General features: G+C 43.5%; 1 protein-coding gene across 7 annotated transcripts in view; it reads left to right on the top strand.

Moving 5' to 3' along the window:
- The window catches only part of Reln (reelin), a 420,816-nt gene that overhangs the window by 310,856 nt on the left and 93,307 nt on the right, over window positions 1-16,653 (top strand). For all 7 annotated transcript variants that reach the window (XM_087655993.1, XM_087655991.1, XM_087655994.1 and 4 more), the window contains 5 exon segments: window positions 618-804; window positions 6,384-6,589; window positions 10,906-11,077; window positions 11,508-11,708; window positions 14,074-14,306. In XM_087655993.1, the coding sequence (XP_087512119.1) occupies window positions 618-804; window positions 6,384-6,589; window positions 10,906-11,077; window positions 11,508-11,708; window positions 14,074-14,306 (999 nt within the window).

Here is a 16,653-nt window from a genome sequence, read left to right on the forward strand (position 1 = left end):
AACGGGTCTCCCTTCTGCTCTTATTCCACACGTAAAACACGCTGCTACACTAACGTGAAGCCATGTATTCTGAACCTTTACCTCCAAACTCAAGACAAGTCCTGTGGGTTATTGAAGTCCTGCTGGAAGTTCCCATCCCCCACCCCACCACAATCCTCTTCAGTTAGACAAACACTGTAGCACTCTCTCCCGCACCACTCATGTCTGTGTGCACAGGGAGAAAGTGATTACACTTGAGTCCTTAAAGGCCCCAAATATATGTCATTTAATCAGAGAGGACTAAAGTATCACCAGCGTGACATGTTAGTTGAATAAATGACCCAACGTTTTTGATATTTTTAAAGCGATGGGGAATTCCCCCATCTCTTACACAACCATAAGCCGTGTGTCTTCCTCCATTCCTTCTTTATCTTGGATTCCACAGTCTTAACATAATACGTACAACTAAAGACTCTACCCGCTCTGAGGAATATAAAAGTACAGGAGATGGTGCCACATCACACGCACAGTAACGCTACAGAAAAATCTAGCACAAGGATGAGACCTGGGGCAACACGACGAAGCAGGGAAGCCATCACTGTGGTGCAGACGACTTGTTTACTGTGCACTCTTCACAGGTGTGACCAGGGATACCAGGGCACTGAATGCCACCCGGAAGCCGCACTTCCTTCCACGATTATGTCAGATTTTGAGAACCCGAGCAGTTGGGACTCAGACTGGCAAGAAGTTATTGGGGGAGAAGTTGTAAAACCTGAGCAAGGCTGTGGGGTCGTGTCTTCCGGGTCTTCTCTGTACTTCAGCAAGGTATGGCTGCGCCATCGGGGTAGTGACCGATTTAACGTGAGACTTGTTCACAGGCATCCCCATCTCCACAGGTACAAACAAAAGTGATTTCACTATTCCTCACGCCCCTTGCTTTTGACTGGACATAGCCATGTGCCTGTCCCTTTGGGACATTTGAGGAACTTTTGTTTTATTATCGGTTTCAGTTACTTTGAATCTAGGTTAAGTCGGTTTGAGTTCCCACTACTCCTTCTCTGTGCAGTGCCGGAGACTGATCTGATGGGCTCTGACATGGGAGGCAAGCGTCTACCACGGAGTGACCTCCCAGGTCCCCTCACCTGCTATGGTACTTGACTTAAATCCCATGGCTTTCCTACCGCAGTGCTCTGCAGGCTTGTCTTGAGCATCCTTGACTGGAGCAGGTCCATCATCTGTCCGCACTCTGCCACCTTTGTAGAGTATGTGAGAGAGCAGATCCAGGGCGAGAGATGAACAGGGGTTAGGGATGCCACTGTACATGTGTAATCCCATCTGATCTACCACTTCCTAGCTCTACGACTGCAGGCACACTAATCATCTTTTTACTTAGCCTCCGCATCCATAAAGTGGAGACAATAAGAGGGTCTGCTTCACTAGCGTTCTAATGTAGATTTTATGTAGACAAGTCTATGAGTTCGTGTTTGTTGACTTTGTCATTCCGTAAGTCTCAGGAAGTTGGTTGGAGAGAGTAAGAAGGGTGCTAGGAAGGCATTGCATACCAAGCTATTCCCAGGGGCCGGAGCAGCCGTCTGTGCTGCGCAAACCTCTCAGAGGCTGTTCCGTCTCAGTTCGGCAACTGCTGGTAGACTCTAGCGAACGCGGCCTCCAACTTGTTCTTGAAACGTTCAGCTCTCCTAATTGGAGTACCCAACTAGGCATACAAATTGGTAAATACCGACAAGGGACCCAGATGCCAGGCAGGATTGCAAAGACTAATTCTCTTCAAATACCCCCTGTCCAATCCACACTGATTTGCTGAGGCTGAGTGGAGCCTCTTTCCTCCCGTGCCACAGTGCGCGCAGACCATTCTTTTCCACTCTGCCCTGGTTCATGCCCTGTGTCAACGTAAAGCACATGGGACAGGCCGAGTGGCATGTCTAACCCTAATTATTGGCAGCTGTCTTTAGGATGTGACGCACCTAATACCAGTCCTTTATAGAAAGGATTGCAGTCACCATTTCTGGGACAATTAGAAATGTCTCACTTTATTTACAGCCTATAGCAAGTAAACAGGTGTGAATGCTACACCGTGGGGCTGATACATTGCAGGACTCGTTTTGGCAGAAATCCAAGACAAGTTAATTCACGCAAGTGCAAAAATAGGTTCAGGATTTGTTTTGATGCAGGTGCAAAACAAAGAATCTGCAAGAAACCGGAAGTATAGAAATCAGGGTGGATCCATCTCCCGGCCATTGACATCGAAAATTCTCTCATCATCGTCTTTGAGATAACAGTCAATGAGTGGCCAATATCCAGTGGACGGGTGGATCTGCAGAATGGGAGGCTATGCTCGCTATCTGAAAATAAGATTTAAAATACAGATCTTTCACTGGTAAAAGTCTGTGCGTATGCATACATGGAGATTTTAAGTGTAAAACTGTCTTGGGTTACAGATCAGGATTTCTTCAACTCGATTCAAAGTCGTCTCTTGAAGTCAGACTGAGTTTACTGCAGTCCAGGGCTCAGGTGCTGGTTCCCTCGGAGAGTTGATTCAGTGTGTTTCAGTATTCTTGTCTGTAAAGTGGGAAATTGTGGGTAATAAGTCAGTTAGGGCAGAAGAAGAACAAGAGACGCCTTAGTTATGATACGCATTTGTCGTCACTGCTACCTTCTTACGAGAGTAAATTGTAAATTAGTGCCTCTGAATTTCCCCACCTACATGTCTTTCTTTAAAAAATCATCATTTCAAAAGTGAAAATTTTTCCCTTCATCTCTCAATGCAGCCTTCCCCTCTGGACTTCTGTAAAAATATCTCAACCCCTCCCTTTTTCTTTTCCTTTTTCTCTCTAGTAGCATCTGTTTAGAATTCTAAGTGGAAAAAAAAATATCCTACACCAGAAGAGTAGAAAACTGGGTGCGTGCAATCAAAATAAGGAAAGCTTAGGTGGGCTCAGAGACAACTAGTTTGAGCCCAGAGATCATTTTCCTATTCATATGTCAGACCGACCGTCACTGCAAGAGTGGGACTGTCGCCACATTTCTCTAGAGAGCGTCTCCAGAAGGCTCCTCGGTGAAGCAGGAGGATGGGTATAGAGAACTCTGGCTGCAGTAGGCAGCTGTGTGCTCAGTAACCTGACAGAGATAGGAAAGAAGTAGCCAAGCATTCCCCTCTACAAAGCATTTGAAATGATGAACGGGCAACAAAGGAAGAAGTCGTGAGCCCAACACCCTAAGTTAATGCACCTATAACCCTCTGCCCTCTCCCGCATTGGCCACGACTGTCCGGAGTACTCTGTGGCCCTCCTTCCCGCCTGCATCACTTGTGTTGGTTTTGCGCTCCTGCCTTTGCTCTGGCTCTCTGCCCTGCCTTCTACCGTCCCTGAATTCACAGAGGCCTGGCCACATCCCACTAAACAGTCGCTGTTTCCAGGCAGCTCATAGGAGCTGGGCCTAACTACCCGAGTCACTGTGTTCTTGAAATTGCTCTCTGATTGGATGTTTACCTTTCTTGCTCCCAGGCCGATCACAGTCTCAACAGCCGGGCTAATCTCTAGATAAAGTGATCAGCTCCAAAACGCCCATCAAGATCTAGGCATTTCCATCTCAATACATATTCAAAAGATTAGGCATGTCTAGAGTTATTAAATGCCCGCATGACCAAGGGGAATCCTATAAGTAATGAGAGTAGACCCTGCAGCAACTATCAGCCTTGTCTCTGACAATGAGGCGGTGGCTTCCCTTCATGGTGTTTTGTGTAGAACAGTTATTAAAGAGTTAATTTAACTAAAAAGGAGAAACTCTAAAGAAATTATTACCTTCGGGTAAATATAATAGAAGTTTTGATACTGGTGGCATTTTGGATAAAGAAAACTAGTGAGGTGCACAGGATGAGTCCTCAGAGATTCTTAGAGGTTTGGTTACCACTCTGTTAGCTGCTACCTGATAAGATTTGATTGTTTTAGCTGAACCCTTCAAATAAGAAGCCATGTAACCTCAAATTTGTTTTTCTTCTACATATCGTTCCTCCTGTATAGACCCCGAGGTCCGAAAGTACTAGAATGTCTGAGGTGTTTCCCACAGTGTGAGGAAGAGTCCATCCACGCTCATTTAACCTGTTGCTCCAACACATGTATACTGACACACATGATGTGTGTCATACATCCCAGCAAAGTTATTATGTCATATTCTAAATTATGGCTACATTTTATCATGAGCCTTTTTTTTCCTTCGAATCAATGTTCAACATTCCAGGTCACTAAAGAAAAGAAATGATGTGTGCTATTTCTCCATGAAAAAAAAAAAACCACTCTCGTGCCAAACTAAGCATTTGTGTAACACTTCCCACCGTCTCCAAAAGCCCTAAAAAAGCAGTTTTCCAAATTCCTATAGACTAACCCTGTCACCTGAAGAACAAGCCTGTGCTGTAGGCTCACAACAGACCCTCATTCCAAACAGCTAATTGTGATAATTGGATTTGTATAATTCTCACCTCAGAGCCTTCTCCTTCTGGCTCATTTCCACATGCTGGGCTTCTCATAGACGCTTGCAAGATTGAAATGAACCTGCTAACTCTTGGAGTTTTTTTTTTTTTTTAACAAACATCACTCTGCTTATGGTGGTCCTGGGGTATGAAAAAGCTAGGTGTTTCCTATTTACCATATTTCAAATGAACAGTTTAAAACAACACAGAGCACAAATTCATTAGAAATTAAAGGGTTAAAGAATGAGCCCTGCCTCAGAGTCACCTTCAGTGTCACTTGCAGGCACCCTGGCTCCTTTTGGACTTTTAATTGGCTTTAGAGCTCTTGCTAGCTTAATTGCTCCACAGATCTCCACCCTTTGACTTCCAGTGACAGGAAAAGTCTCCCTCAGCAAACCCAGGAAATGAAACTAGGGCTCAGTGTAACTGCGAGGGGCTCACTCTGGTCTGCATGTATCACCTCCATTTTCCTTCCCGACTTCTGGTCGAACTCCCAGGTGCCATCCAAGACCAGAGAAGTCCACGGGTTAACTTCAGTAGAGCCCAGCTAGTGAGAGAATCCCACAGTGCATCTTCTTGCTCCACCACAGCTTGAAGCCGGTACACAGAACTGGAGGGACATCTTGTCAACCAGTGTCAGACCCCTCAGGGCAGCAGGCTGGCATACAGGGACACAGAAGCAAGAGAAGGAAGTCGGCTTCTGGGCTTCAGGAAATGTCTAACACCTTAGGACAGAAGAGACTGTTAGATGATTTCAAAGCTCACTTAAGCTGTATTTCACACCATCTTATCTGAGAGTGAACAAGGCAGGTGGAGAGGCTACAAGACTTGAGGCTTCTGTCTTGCCCTCTTCCCTTTGACTTGCTCTGGAGAGAAGGGCTCTGAGCAGGTCTCTGGGGAAGAGTGCAAACGGCATTCCACACAATTTACATATGTATCCCATGTTGTTTAATCCAATTGCCACACATGGTGAGGAAGGTATGATTACCCATTTTACCTTTGAAGAAAATGAAAGCTCAGGAAGCCAACAGAGCTCATGCACAGGATGAATAAAGGCCCGAGAGTCAAGCCCAACCCATCCGATGGTCAGTTCTGTCAGAAATCCTTGCCCTTGAAACACAAGGATTGAGTTCAATCCCCAGGTCCCACATTAAAAAATAAAACTAAACAAAAAACAAATAAACAAAAAAACACTCCCCAGGCATATTGGCTCGCCTTTCATCCCAGCACTCAGGAGGCAGAGGCAGGTGGATCTCTGTGAGTCTGAGGCCACCCTGGTCTACAGAGTGAGCTCCAGGCAAACCAAGTCTTCACAGTGAGACTCTATCTCAAAATGTATGGTAATAAAATAAATGATAAAATAAATTAATTAAAATAAGAGCAGGTGGGGCGATATACGCTTGCTCTCAGAGCTCACTGGCCAACCAGTCTAGTTGGCAAGTTCGAATCCCAAAAGAGACCATGTCTAAAACTAAACAAACACCGATGTTGCCCAGGTGATGGCCGCCAGGGCTGTCTTCCGGTCTTCACATTCATAAGCACACATGTGCACATAAGCACATAAACAAGCACACATGCACTGAGTCAATGGTCCTGCTTCTCCATTACTCTGACATTAGATGACTTAGGAAGCCAGGATTAGAAATAGTTTGAGCAAACCTAGTTTTACCCTATATTTTAAGAAATCCAGAGTTGTTCTTTGGTACAATAGGAAATTCTCAAGTCTCGCAGCTGAGTCTGGGTGTCAGTGATGAGGGGAGCCACGGGCACAGCAGAGGCCACGGAGAGCAGATTTACTCTTCTCCGTATTAACGGGCACCAGAATTGTCCTCTGTAGTGCAGGGCGCTCATGTGGACTTGAAGCCAAGCTATAAAATACCAAGCTTCCAAGTAGCTGACTCGTTCTTCTGTCCTTCGACAGGCCGGGAAGAGGCAGCTGGTGAGCTGGGATCTGGACACGTCCTGGGTGGACTTCGTGCAGTTCTACATCCAGATAGGCGGAGAGAGTGCCGCGTGCAACAAACCTGACAGCCGAGAGGAGGGCGTCCTCCTCCAATACAGCAACAATGGCGGCATCCAGTGGCACCTGCTGGCAGAGATGTACTTCTCAGACTTCGGCAAGCCCAGGTAAGCTCCCACCCGGCAGGCCTCCAGTGTGTTCCAATGGCTATAGACGTTGAATTGTTATTGAAGTGTATCTAAAATGGTGGCCATTCCAAAAAGTCATAAAGCCTTAGCAGGAAAGCCAAGTCTAGAAGTTTTTCATCTAAGCCATTAAACAAAAACCACTTTGGACTCATACTTAATTCTTTAGAGATGTTAGTTGGCTATGGTAACACAAATTATCAAAGCACTTCTGAAGCTAAGGCAGGAGGATCTCCTGAGTTCCAAACAGTCAAAGCTACTGTAAGATCTTGTCTCAAGAAGGAAAAAAAAACTTTTTAAAACTGTTTTTAGAGATTTGGGTTAATTTTTGACTCCACGAAAATCACTAACCATTGATAGCCAAAGACGCTCGAGGGTACAGCAAAGCGAGCCTGCTCTGCCTTTGAGGATTTTGCTTTTGTTCTGTGGCACACACAGTACAGTTATGCAAGATGAATTTTTCTTGAGGGGTTGGGGGTCGGCATTTTCACACAACAATACCCAGGCGTGATCCTAGGTGGTATGTAACTATAGTGTTTGGATTTTCTGAAACTTTTCATGTAACCTATCCAAACTTTTATTCTGACAACTAGAGAGTATATGGACTGAAACAGCAAAAGGTATTCACGAGTTCAGGACAATAATTCACATTTCATGGCAATGCCTATACCGGCCAACTGGTCCATTGTGTGTATTTAAACTTGGTTCTTTTGTGACTATGTAGTATTTGAAATTCTGTTTAATCTTTATAATTTATATGAACATGATTTAAAACTACTCAAGAGAATCATTTTTAGGGTACACATTTTTGTAATATCTTATCTTTAAATTAATGTAGAGATAAAATTATTTTTATATATTAGCCACCAATCAGTATTAACTTATGTTAATGTCCTGTTTTATACATTATAACTAAGCTTCGTGTTGAAAAATATTGAAGAAAATGCATATTTAATTTTCACAAATCAAATGTATTTTGCTGCCTAAAGTTTTACGTATTTTGTAGATTGGTAGTTTATAAGTTTGCTGTTTTAAAAAATTGATCCTCTTAAAGGTGACAACTTTCTATAGAGTTCTATTTCAAATATTGTTTTAGCCAGTGTTCTCTGAGGAGACACCATGACCATGGTAACTCTTATTTTTAAAAACAGCATTTAATTGGGGCTTTCTCACAGTGTCAGTGGTTTAGACCATTATCCTCATGGCAGGCAGCAAGCAGACATGGGAGCTGAGAGTTCTACACCCCAGTCCCCGGGCAGCAGGAGAAGAGAGAGATTCTGAGTTTGGCAGGACTTCTGAAACCTCAAAGTCCACACTTCCTCCAACAAGGCCACACCTACTAATCCTTTCTGATGGTTTCCACTCCCTACTGACCAAGCGTTCCAATCTACTCAAACCACCACGAATACTATGCAAAATCTTTAATTTACTCAAGCACAGTGACATATACCTATAAAAACTAGTATTGGGAAGGCTAAGGCAAGAGGATCATGAGTTGGAACACAGCCTCTATAGAGTAAGTTTCAGGAGGACCTGTAAAACAATAGTAAAATAAATAGAAAAGAATAAATTAGGTGGATCCCCAGGACCCACAAGAAAAGCCAGACATAAAGCTGATGCTCGTGTAACCAGTGATAGCCAGATAGAAAATGGGGGGCCCTAGAGTTCACTGGCCAGGTATCCTGTGCCACTTAGCAACGTTCCAAGCCAGTAAAAGACTGTCTCAAACAAAAGATGCAAAGTACCCAGAACTACACCTAACGTTGTTCTCTGTCCTCCACATGCACACATACACATGCATACATGCTCAGTGTATACACATGCCAATTGCATAAGCACACCAATGTGCAGAGACACACACGTACACACACATGTATACACACACCAATGCACAGAGATACACATGTACACAGATACCAATGCACAGAGATACATAGGCATGCACAAACAAAAATAAATTAAAATATTTCATTGTGGTAATTTTTATGGACGGCTAAAGAATTTGACCAGATTCAGACTTCAGATGACACTGAACCGATGGAGAAACTCTGAGCAGGAGTATGAGAAAAGACTATCATGGCAGCAAATGACTAAGCAGTATTGGAAATGACTTTTAACAATGATGCTTACTGAGAATGTCTGTGAAGAAAGCTGCAACATGTCCTCCGGACATTAAAAGACAGCAAATAAGTGAGACATAGTGTAGACGCCACAAAGAGGAAACCTGAAACTTACAGAATGAGAATACATCTTCATTTATGTTTGATTCCTACCCGTGGCATACTTTGTGTCTATAAACAGGAGCTAACAAAACAGCTTAAATTTGGAGAAAATAAATACAAAGTAATATATATTATATTTTTTTTAATCCTAAAATGAAAAGACACTGGACAAGCAATGGAGCCAAATAGATGACCCAGAAACTGATGCCAGTGAATGGGGAGCTGGAGAGATCTCAGTCAGTGCAAAAGGGATGGCCAGGCTGGAGCCCCAGAACCTAAGTAAAAAGCCAGGGGTACTGGGGAGGCAGAACAAGGGGCTCACTGCCAGGGAAGCCTAAGCAAATCAGTGAGTTCTGACCCCAGTGAGAGACCCCACCTGAAAAGCAAGGAGGATGGCATCGGAGGCAGACAGATGTCTGATGATGTCCCCTGACTGCCACAGCACATACACGTGTGTGCACGCACAAAACACAGCCACGTGCACCTGCACACACATGAACTCAGACAGGCACATACACGAAAGTATATGTGAGAAAGAGCGTGTCAACTATTAATGAAATGACTGATTAATGATAACTCATGTTAGACGCAGTGGACACTTGAAGAGGGGAATGTTTTTACTGTCGCTTTGTATCATCAAAAGCTTTGAAAACTGATTTAGAATTTCTTGATCTTGGCAACAAAGAAAGCGCCTAAACAGAGTACAAACTCAGTGGGAAAATAATGAAGAGAAGAACTGCTCACACAGAAATGCACTGCATGTGAGTGTAAAACCACTTTCGTGTGTTTGTAATCATGATGTCAAGCAGAACAAACTCAGAAGGACAGTTCCAACAAATATGAGAAATAAGGATTGTTGCCCCACTAAGAGTGTATACAAGCTACATTTTAAGCACTAAGACTCCATTTTTAAAAGTTAATGCAAAAAACATGAGCAGAGGAGACCAAAAACAAATACTCATTAAGACATGGGTAATATTGAGATGGCATTGCATAAAATTTCTGTTTTCAAACAGGCTGCATACCATCTTTAATGCTATTTCAAGTGCTCTCTCAACAGGAAACAGAAAGACTGTCTCATGCCATCTGTAAACTATTACCACCCTTCGAGGAAGGACTTTGGAAATCTTAAACATCAGTAATTTTTATGACCTGGTAATTTCCTGTAAGAATCTTACCCAAAATCTTATCTAAACCAAGAAGCACATAGGATTTATTACAGAATTATACATAGTGAGAAAAATATGAAAAGATACACATAGTATGAAAAAATAGTGTGCCTAAAGGATAAAAATTATGTGAATATTAAAATGGCCTTAAATTATTTTTACAAACTTGGGAACTTGTTTATGGTAAACATTAAGTTTTAAAATGTAAGGAACTATATTACATAATGCCTATGTACATAACAAATTATCGAATGATGATACACATTAAAATTTTAATAGAGCCCAACCTTATATAGTTTGGTCTTAAGCTCACAATTTCTCTTTTTCACCATGAGTAAGAGTTACATTGAATTTTAGTGTAATAACAAGAAAGACAAGTGTTCTAGATGGTTCTTTCTTTTGTTACAATGTTACCATGTTGGTATACGCATGTGTGAGCAGGTATAGTCCTATGTGGGTCATCAGACTTGGCAACAGGCACCCTCACCTGAGCTATCTCGACAGCCCAAAATGTTTCTTCTAAAAGTTATGACCACCGTATGACCAATATGACACATTATGTGATATTGCTTATATACATATACATATACACAGGGTACTTATAGACTTGCAGGCAAACACTCATATACATAAGATAAAAACAAACAGACCTTTTTAATATGTTGCAGCCTTTACACCAAGAAGCCAGTGACTCGGTGTCCGTTGAAACATAAGGACAAAATCAGGATTCAGGATTCAGGATTCCTGTTTTAAGTGTCCTGTGTGCTGTCCATACTCAAGAGACTTCTAAAGAGCCAGGGGGTCAAATGAAACTAGACCTTCTCTTGCTTCTCCCTCTGATACTTTACAAGCTTTTAAAGAACAGCACAGCTTTCTTCCCAGCCATGAAGGATTTGTTTTTGTGCAGATTTGTCTACCTGGAACTCCCAGCTGCTGCGAAGACCCCTTGTACCAGGTTCCGCTGGTGGCAGCCTGTGTTCTCAGGGGAGGACTATGACCAGTGGGCCGTCGATGACATCATCATTCTGTCAGAGAAGCAGAAGCAGGTTATCCCAGTTGTCAACCCAACTTTGCCCCAGGTAGGTCTCCCTCATGCTGGAACAGTGGACCAGAGAAAGAATGACTGGCTTCCTCAAGAACCCAGTGTCAGACAAGGAATTAGGTGGTGTGGATCTAGTTAAATTCCTATGTTCACACTGTTTCTCTTCCCTTCTGCAGTCCTGGGCTGCTAGTTCAGAGATCATTCAGACTTGAGAAAGATTGTGAAGTCTAACCATCAATAAAAATGTTAGTGTGTTTAAACGATAATTAGATACACAGTGGCAAAGTATTTTCAGTTGCTAAGTCATCGAGAGGAAGCATGGGTGTATTTTTAAGTTAATTTAGCAGGTCTGCGTTTTTGTAGAAACATGAATGGCGTGTGGACCACATGTGACAAACTGAGCATTTCCTCCTTGTTTCCGGCGTTATCCAACTGTCTTCCTGTTTCGTCTGTGCTGTCCCTTTTAGAACTTCTATGAGAAGCCAGCTTTCGACTACCCTATTAACCAGATGAGCGTGTGGCTGATGTTGGCCAATGAAGGGATGGCTAAGAACGATAGCTTCTGTGCCACTACGCCTTCAGCCATGGTGTTCGGAAAGTCAGACGGAGACCGATTCGCAGTGACGCGAGATCTGACCCTGAAACCCGGATATGTGCTCCAGTTCAAGGTATTTATGCAGCAGAGGTCTTCCCGGAGCAGAATACAGATTTTTCATATTCTGTGGAGGAACGGACACACTTGAATGACGACTCCGTTGACTTAGGATGGTGAACCTTTTCAGCTCTATTCATTAGGGAAGTGGTTGGCGAGTTTTGGGGGTGTTCTCAGAAGTCGTTCCTATAGCATTGCTGTGTATAACTCTCCCATAATTGAAATTAAAATTGGCTGAGTATTTTGATGTGAGGATGATGTAACGAACCTGTCTTCAAACCGTCCCCGATAAGGCCCGTCTGTCTCACTGATGGTTTGGGGCTTATGTTTGTGTTGTGTATCGGAGGTCTAGTCCAGGACCTTGCGCACACTAAGTGGACTCCAAGCCCAGCCTACGTTTTACACATTTACTATAACATTTAGAACTCCGTTCCTGTAATTTGGCTTCACTCTGCTTTAACTCTCCTCGAATCATGTTGTTTTTCATGCTGTGATAACATGTCAGCAGAAAGTAGTGAGTGTTTACCTTGACAAGCTCTTGTCTTAGAACCTAATCAAAATTTCATTGTGTGCGTTTATAATAAAGTCCCACCGGTGACTTCCAGAATCAAAAGCAATGCAGCTTTAATGAGCTACTACGATGGTGTAGTCCTTATATAGCAATGGGATGCAGACGCTAAATAATTTACATGGGGAACTATTAAAGAGATCACTTTGGGCAGAGGCGAGGAAAAAAAAGAGATCACTTTATGGGTAGCTCTTCAATATCATCTCTGCAGGCCTAGACACAAGGTAGCTGTCACAAATAAAATAGTTAGGAATTGGTAGCCTACCTTCCTGTATTTTGATATTAAACTGCAATGGAAATGTGTCAGTAACTGCATGCGTCTACACGCATGTGCGGGAGACACGTGATGATAATATCACATACACTCTCTGAGAAGTATTCTGCTATTTAGCTCATCTCAAACACCTTGGCACAGCAAACATTAAATTCTCAGTGGTGATACTTGGAGGTGGAGTAAGTTGAATAAGAGAAACACAGTGAATTTTTCACGTATTCTAAAAGGGTGGCAGCATATAACGCTTAAGGGAATCTTAATTCTCACATCACAAATAAACATCTGGCCATTTGTGCTCAGTAGTTGATGATAGGCATTGATTATGGGTCGGTGATCAGTATGTACTAGAAGGCCTTAAAATGTTGTTTGGCATCATGTGTAGGAAAGTACACTTCTGGTGCATTCCTGGAAACTGCTCACCACCTGGCACATACCAGGTCTTAGGAATATAGACACCAAAACCCCGGCCATAGTCCTCAGGGAGCTCAGAGACGAAAGAATAAGCCAGCAAGGCAAATATAGGCGTCCAGTCACAGGACCCAGGAGAGCAGTCCCAGACTCTATGGGAGAGCCCTGCATGGCGCCTGACAATGTCAAATAGAAAATAGATGGGATGCGGAAAGTAACAGTAACCAAAAGGATGCATGACACCACATGAAAATCCACCCACACATTCATTGATAGGGGAAAAAACTGTCTTAAACTACAGTGCCCAGACCTAGTGCTGTGCTAAAAGGATTCCTTTAACAAAAAGAATACATGGAGCTTCTAAAATTTGAAGTGTTTTTAGGCCTTCGAGTGATATCACCACAGAAGCCTCTCCCTGGAGATCACCCACAGGGAGAGCCGCACGCCTCATGCAGTGTTGCATGTAATAATAAAGCAGTCTGAAACAAGAAGCAAGGGGGACGTTCTGAACACATGATCATTTCAGCTATATAACCAGAATATATGCCTCTCAATAAAGGGCAGAAAAACAGAAACAGCTGTGCCAGGGCGGTGGTGGTTGCGTATTTTACAGTTTTTAAACAATGGTCACTTTATGCTGACAGTCATGTGACTTGTGCATACCATCTCTGTGTCGTTACTTAATTGAGTCTATGACATAAACTTGGATCTTTCTTGACACTGATCTTTATTTTTCCTTTAAAAAAAAAACTGATCTTGAACCAGACAGACAGGCAGACAGACAGACAGACAGGCAGTGCACAGTGTTTGTTCCACAGAAAGCAGAGGCAGACCACCCTTTGACCAACCATGTTCTGAAGGAGAGTTGCTTCTCTGCCTTACCTGTCTGTCTGCTCTGGGAATAAGAATGAAAAATACTTCCTGACTCAAGAAACCCAGAAGATGAGGGTTTAGTCCAGCTCCCTATCAAAATGAAACCTTGTAGAATGTACACTGGTTCTGGGCTCTATCTTTCTTATCACCCCCAGGTTACACCAACGCGTAGCAGGGACCCGGGCTGCCGTTGCACCCAATTAGATAAATAACATCTTTGAGCCAGCCACCGCCTAATTCTGCCCTTCGTTCTAACAGCTAAACATCGGGTGTGCCAGCCAGTTCAGCAGCACTGCTCCGGTCCTCCTGCAGTATTCACATGATGCTGGCATGTCCTGGTTTCTGGTGAAGGAGGGGTGCTTTCCTGCCTCCGCGGGCAAGGGATGTGAAGGGAACTCCCGGGAACTCAGTGAGCCTACTGTCTATTACACTGGAGACTTTGAAGAATGGACAAGAGTCACCATTGCCATCCCGAGGTCCCTTGCGTCCAGGTAAAGCCATCTCTCTCGTTGTGAGCCCTGGCGCCATATGGCCTGGCTGTTCCTCCCCAAGCAGTGACTCGAGGCAAAAAATGTGGATAACTGGAATAGAATCACCAAAAGAGCATCGGTGGGTGGGGAAGCCTGTTTTCTCAGTCAGCTGTTAACTCATTCACAAGCATCTGGTCCTCCCCTGCCTGTCGTGAGGTCTGGGTGCCGGTGTGCAGCAGGGGACAGAAGAGGCTAAGGGTCAGAAGAACCACGTGGCCTTACCTCAAGCTTTTGTGATACACAGATTTAGATTAATTTAATGCCTCCTTATGTAGAGTGTCCTTCAGTGTAAACGGTCACTTTAAATAGGCTACCAAAGCAAATAGTAAGAGGAAAATTTTTAAAAACCCGTTGATGGGAGGATGATATAAATGGACAGAACTCGAAGTGAGTCCGGGTCAATTAGGGAGGAACTGACTTAGCTCTCAGCTTCTTGTCAGCGAAGAAACACGGGATCATTTTATCCCCCACTAGTGAGTTTTAAGTCAAAGAATAAAAGCAGGCATGTTCTGATTTTTTTTTTTTTGTAATGACATGTTTGTCCAGGTTCAGTATTCTAAAGTAAGTTTATATCGTGTCGTATCAGATGTAGTTGGTAAGAGAGAGAGACCATTGGTTCTCACTGTCACTTTAGGAAAGATAAAGAAACATTCTTCAGGTAGACACTTCTTACTTACCTTCTGGAGCCTTTGACTTCAGAACTGAGGTCATACAAGACGCTGTTTCTGGTGCTTCTTGATGGGGTTACACAGAGCGGGGATGCTCACTAGAGCCATTCAGCAGTGCTCCAACAGTCTTTCCTTCCTGGAATAAGGTAGGCTTATGCCCACATTCTTCCGGATTTGACATAGCCTAATAAACTGTGAGTGGGTGAAGCCCTTGGTTGTCCAGAACCTGGGCACATCCTCCGAGCTCCCTGCAGGAACTGAGTCTTAGGCTCCACGTGCAAGAAGCAGAGTCTTTGTCAAACTACGCTAGGTACATAAGCTGAGCAAGAAACAAACTTCTGTTGGACTAACTCACGAGGTTGGGAGTTGCTTGTTACCACAGGAAACCTCTCCTGCACTCCGATGTGGTAATGAAGGTAGCTTGTCCTCAAATCTGCTAAGCACTTTTCTGTCTGTAACATTTTCCCGCCTTATTGATCACCGATTGATCACAGATTTACTGAGCACCATCTAGCGGCTTAAGCTAATTGCATTCTCTTCCTCCACCATTAGTTAAGGGTGCAGACCTCGAGAACATGGACTTTAGCTGTTGGTGGGCAAATGTTTCTTTGTTAGATCAGAGACATAAAAATTCTGTGCAACCCTGATAAACTTTAAAGCAGAATCTTCAAATGCCAGCTATTAAAAAAAAAAAAAAAGCTCGATATGAACCTACTTCAATCATCTGATCCATGTCAAGTTACATACAGTGTCTTGGTTTTGTACGTCAGTGTTATATTGTAGTTTAGCAGAAGAAAATAAAAGAGAGGGACAAGTAGAATGGGAAGGTTCTAGCAGTCAGTCACCCGATCCATAGGAAGCCTGAACATCCCCAAGAAGCTCGCTGACTCAGTCTCCTTGATCCAAGAGCAGTGTCAAGGACAACTCTCCATCACTCAGACAGTTCTCTCTGAGAGGAAGTCTCCAGTCCATGGATTGCAGTGCCTGGTTCTGCACTGCCTGTCTCCCTGCCTGTGAAATTGTTCACCTCCATAAGAACGTGTGTAATGTTTGCTGTCTATGAGAGCCATGTCCTCTTGCTCCCCGTTCGTCTGATACTGTGTCAGTGCAGCCGTTCATTGTTTGTTTGTTTGTTTTTCTCACCTCAACCACTCTTTGTGGCTTATGAAACTGTGGTCTCAAAACAGCTCCTCCAAATACATAGCTGGAGAGCACCAAGTGGACCTTTGCTTCAATGGCGAGAGGATCAGATTATCTAAAGCATCCCTATGAAAACAGAGTTTCCGTGAGGAGTCAAGGAACGCAAATCTTCTTGGTTTCTCCCAGGCTCTGAAAAACGTGGTTAAATCTGTGGATTACGGGGCTGGGGATTTAGCTCAGTGGTAGAGCGCTTACCTAGGAAGCGCAAGGCCCTGGGTTCGGTCCCCAGCTCCGAAAAAAAAGAACCAAAAAAAAAAAAAATCTGTGGATTACAGTTTCCTCACTAGTGGGTAGAATAGCCCAGTTGGTAAGGCCACATGTGAGCAGTCAGGAGAGCTCGGACCTCACATCAGCAAATGTTCCGAGGCTCTCAATATTTGGATATTTTCTTGAGTTTCAGCTTTTGGGAAAAAATAAATAAATCTTCTCCATTAGAATCC

This window comes from Rattus norvegicus, chromosome 4 (genome assembly GCF_021556685.1).
Source record: "Rattus norvegicus strain SHRSP/BbbUtx chromosome 4, alternate assembly SHRSP_T2T, whole genome shotgun sequence".
Lineage (NCBI taxonomy): Eukaryota > Metazoa > Chordata > Mammalia > Rodentia > Muridae > Rattus > Rattus norvegicus.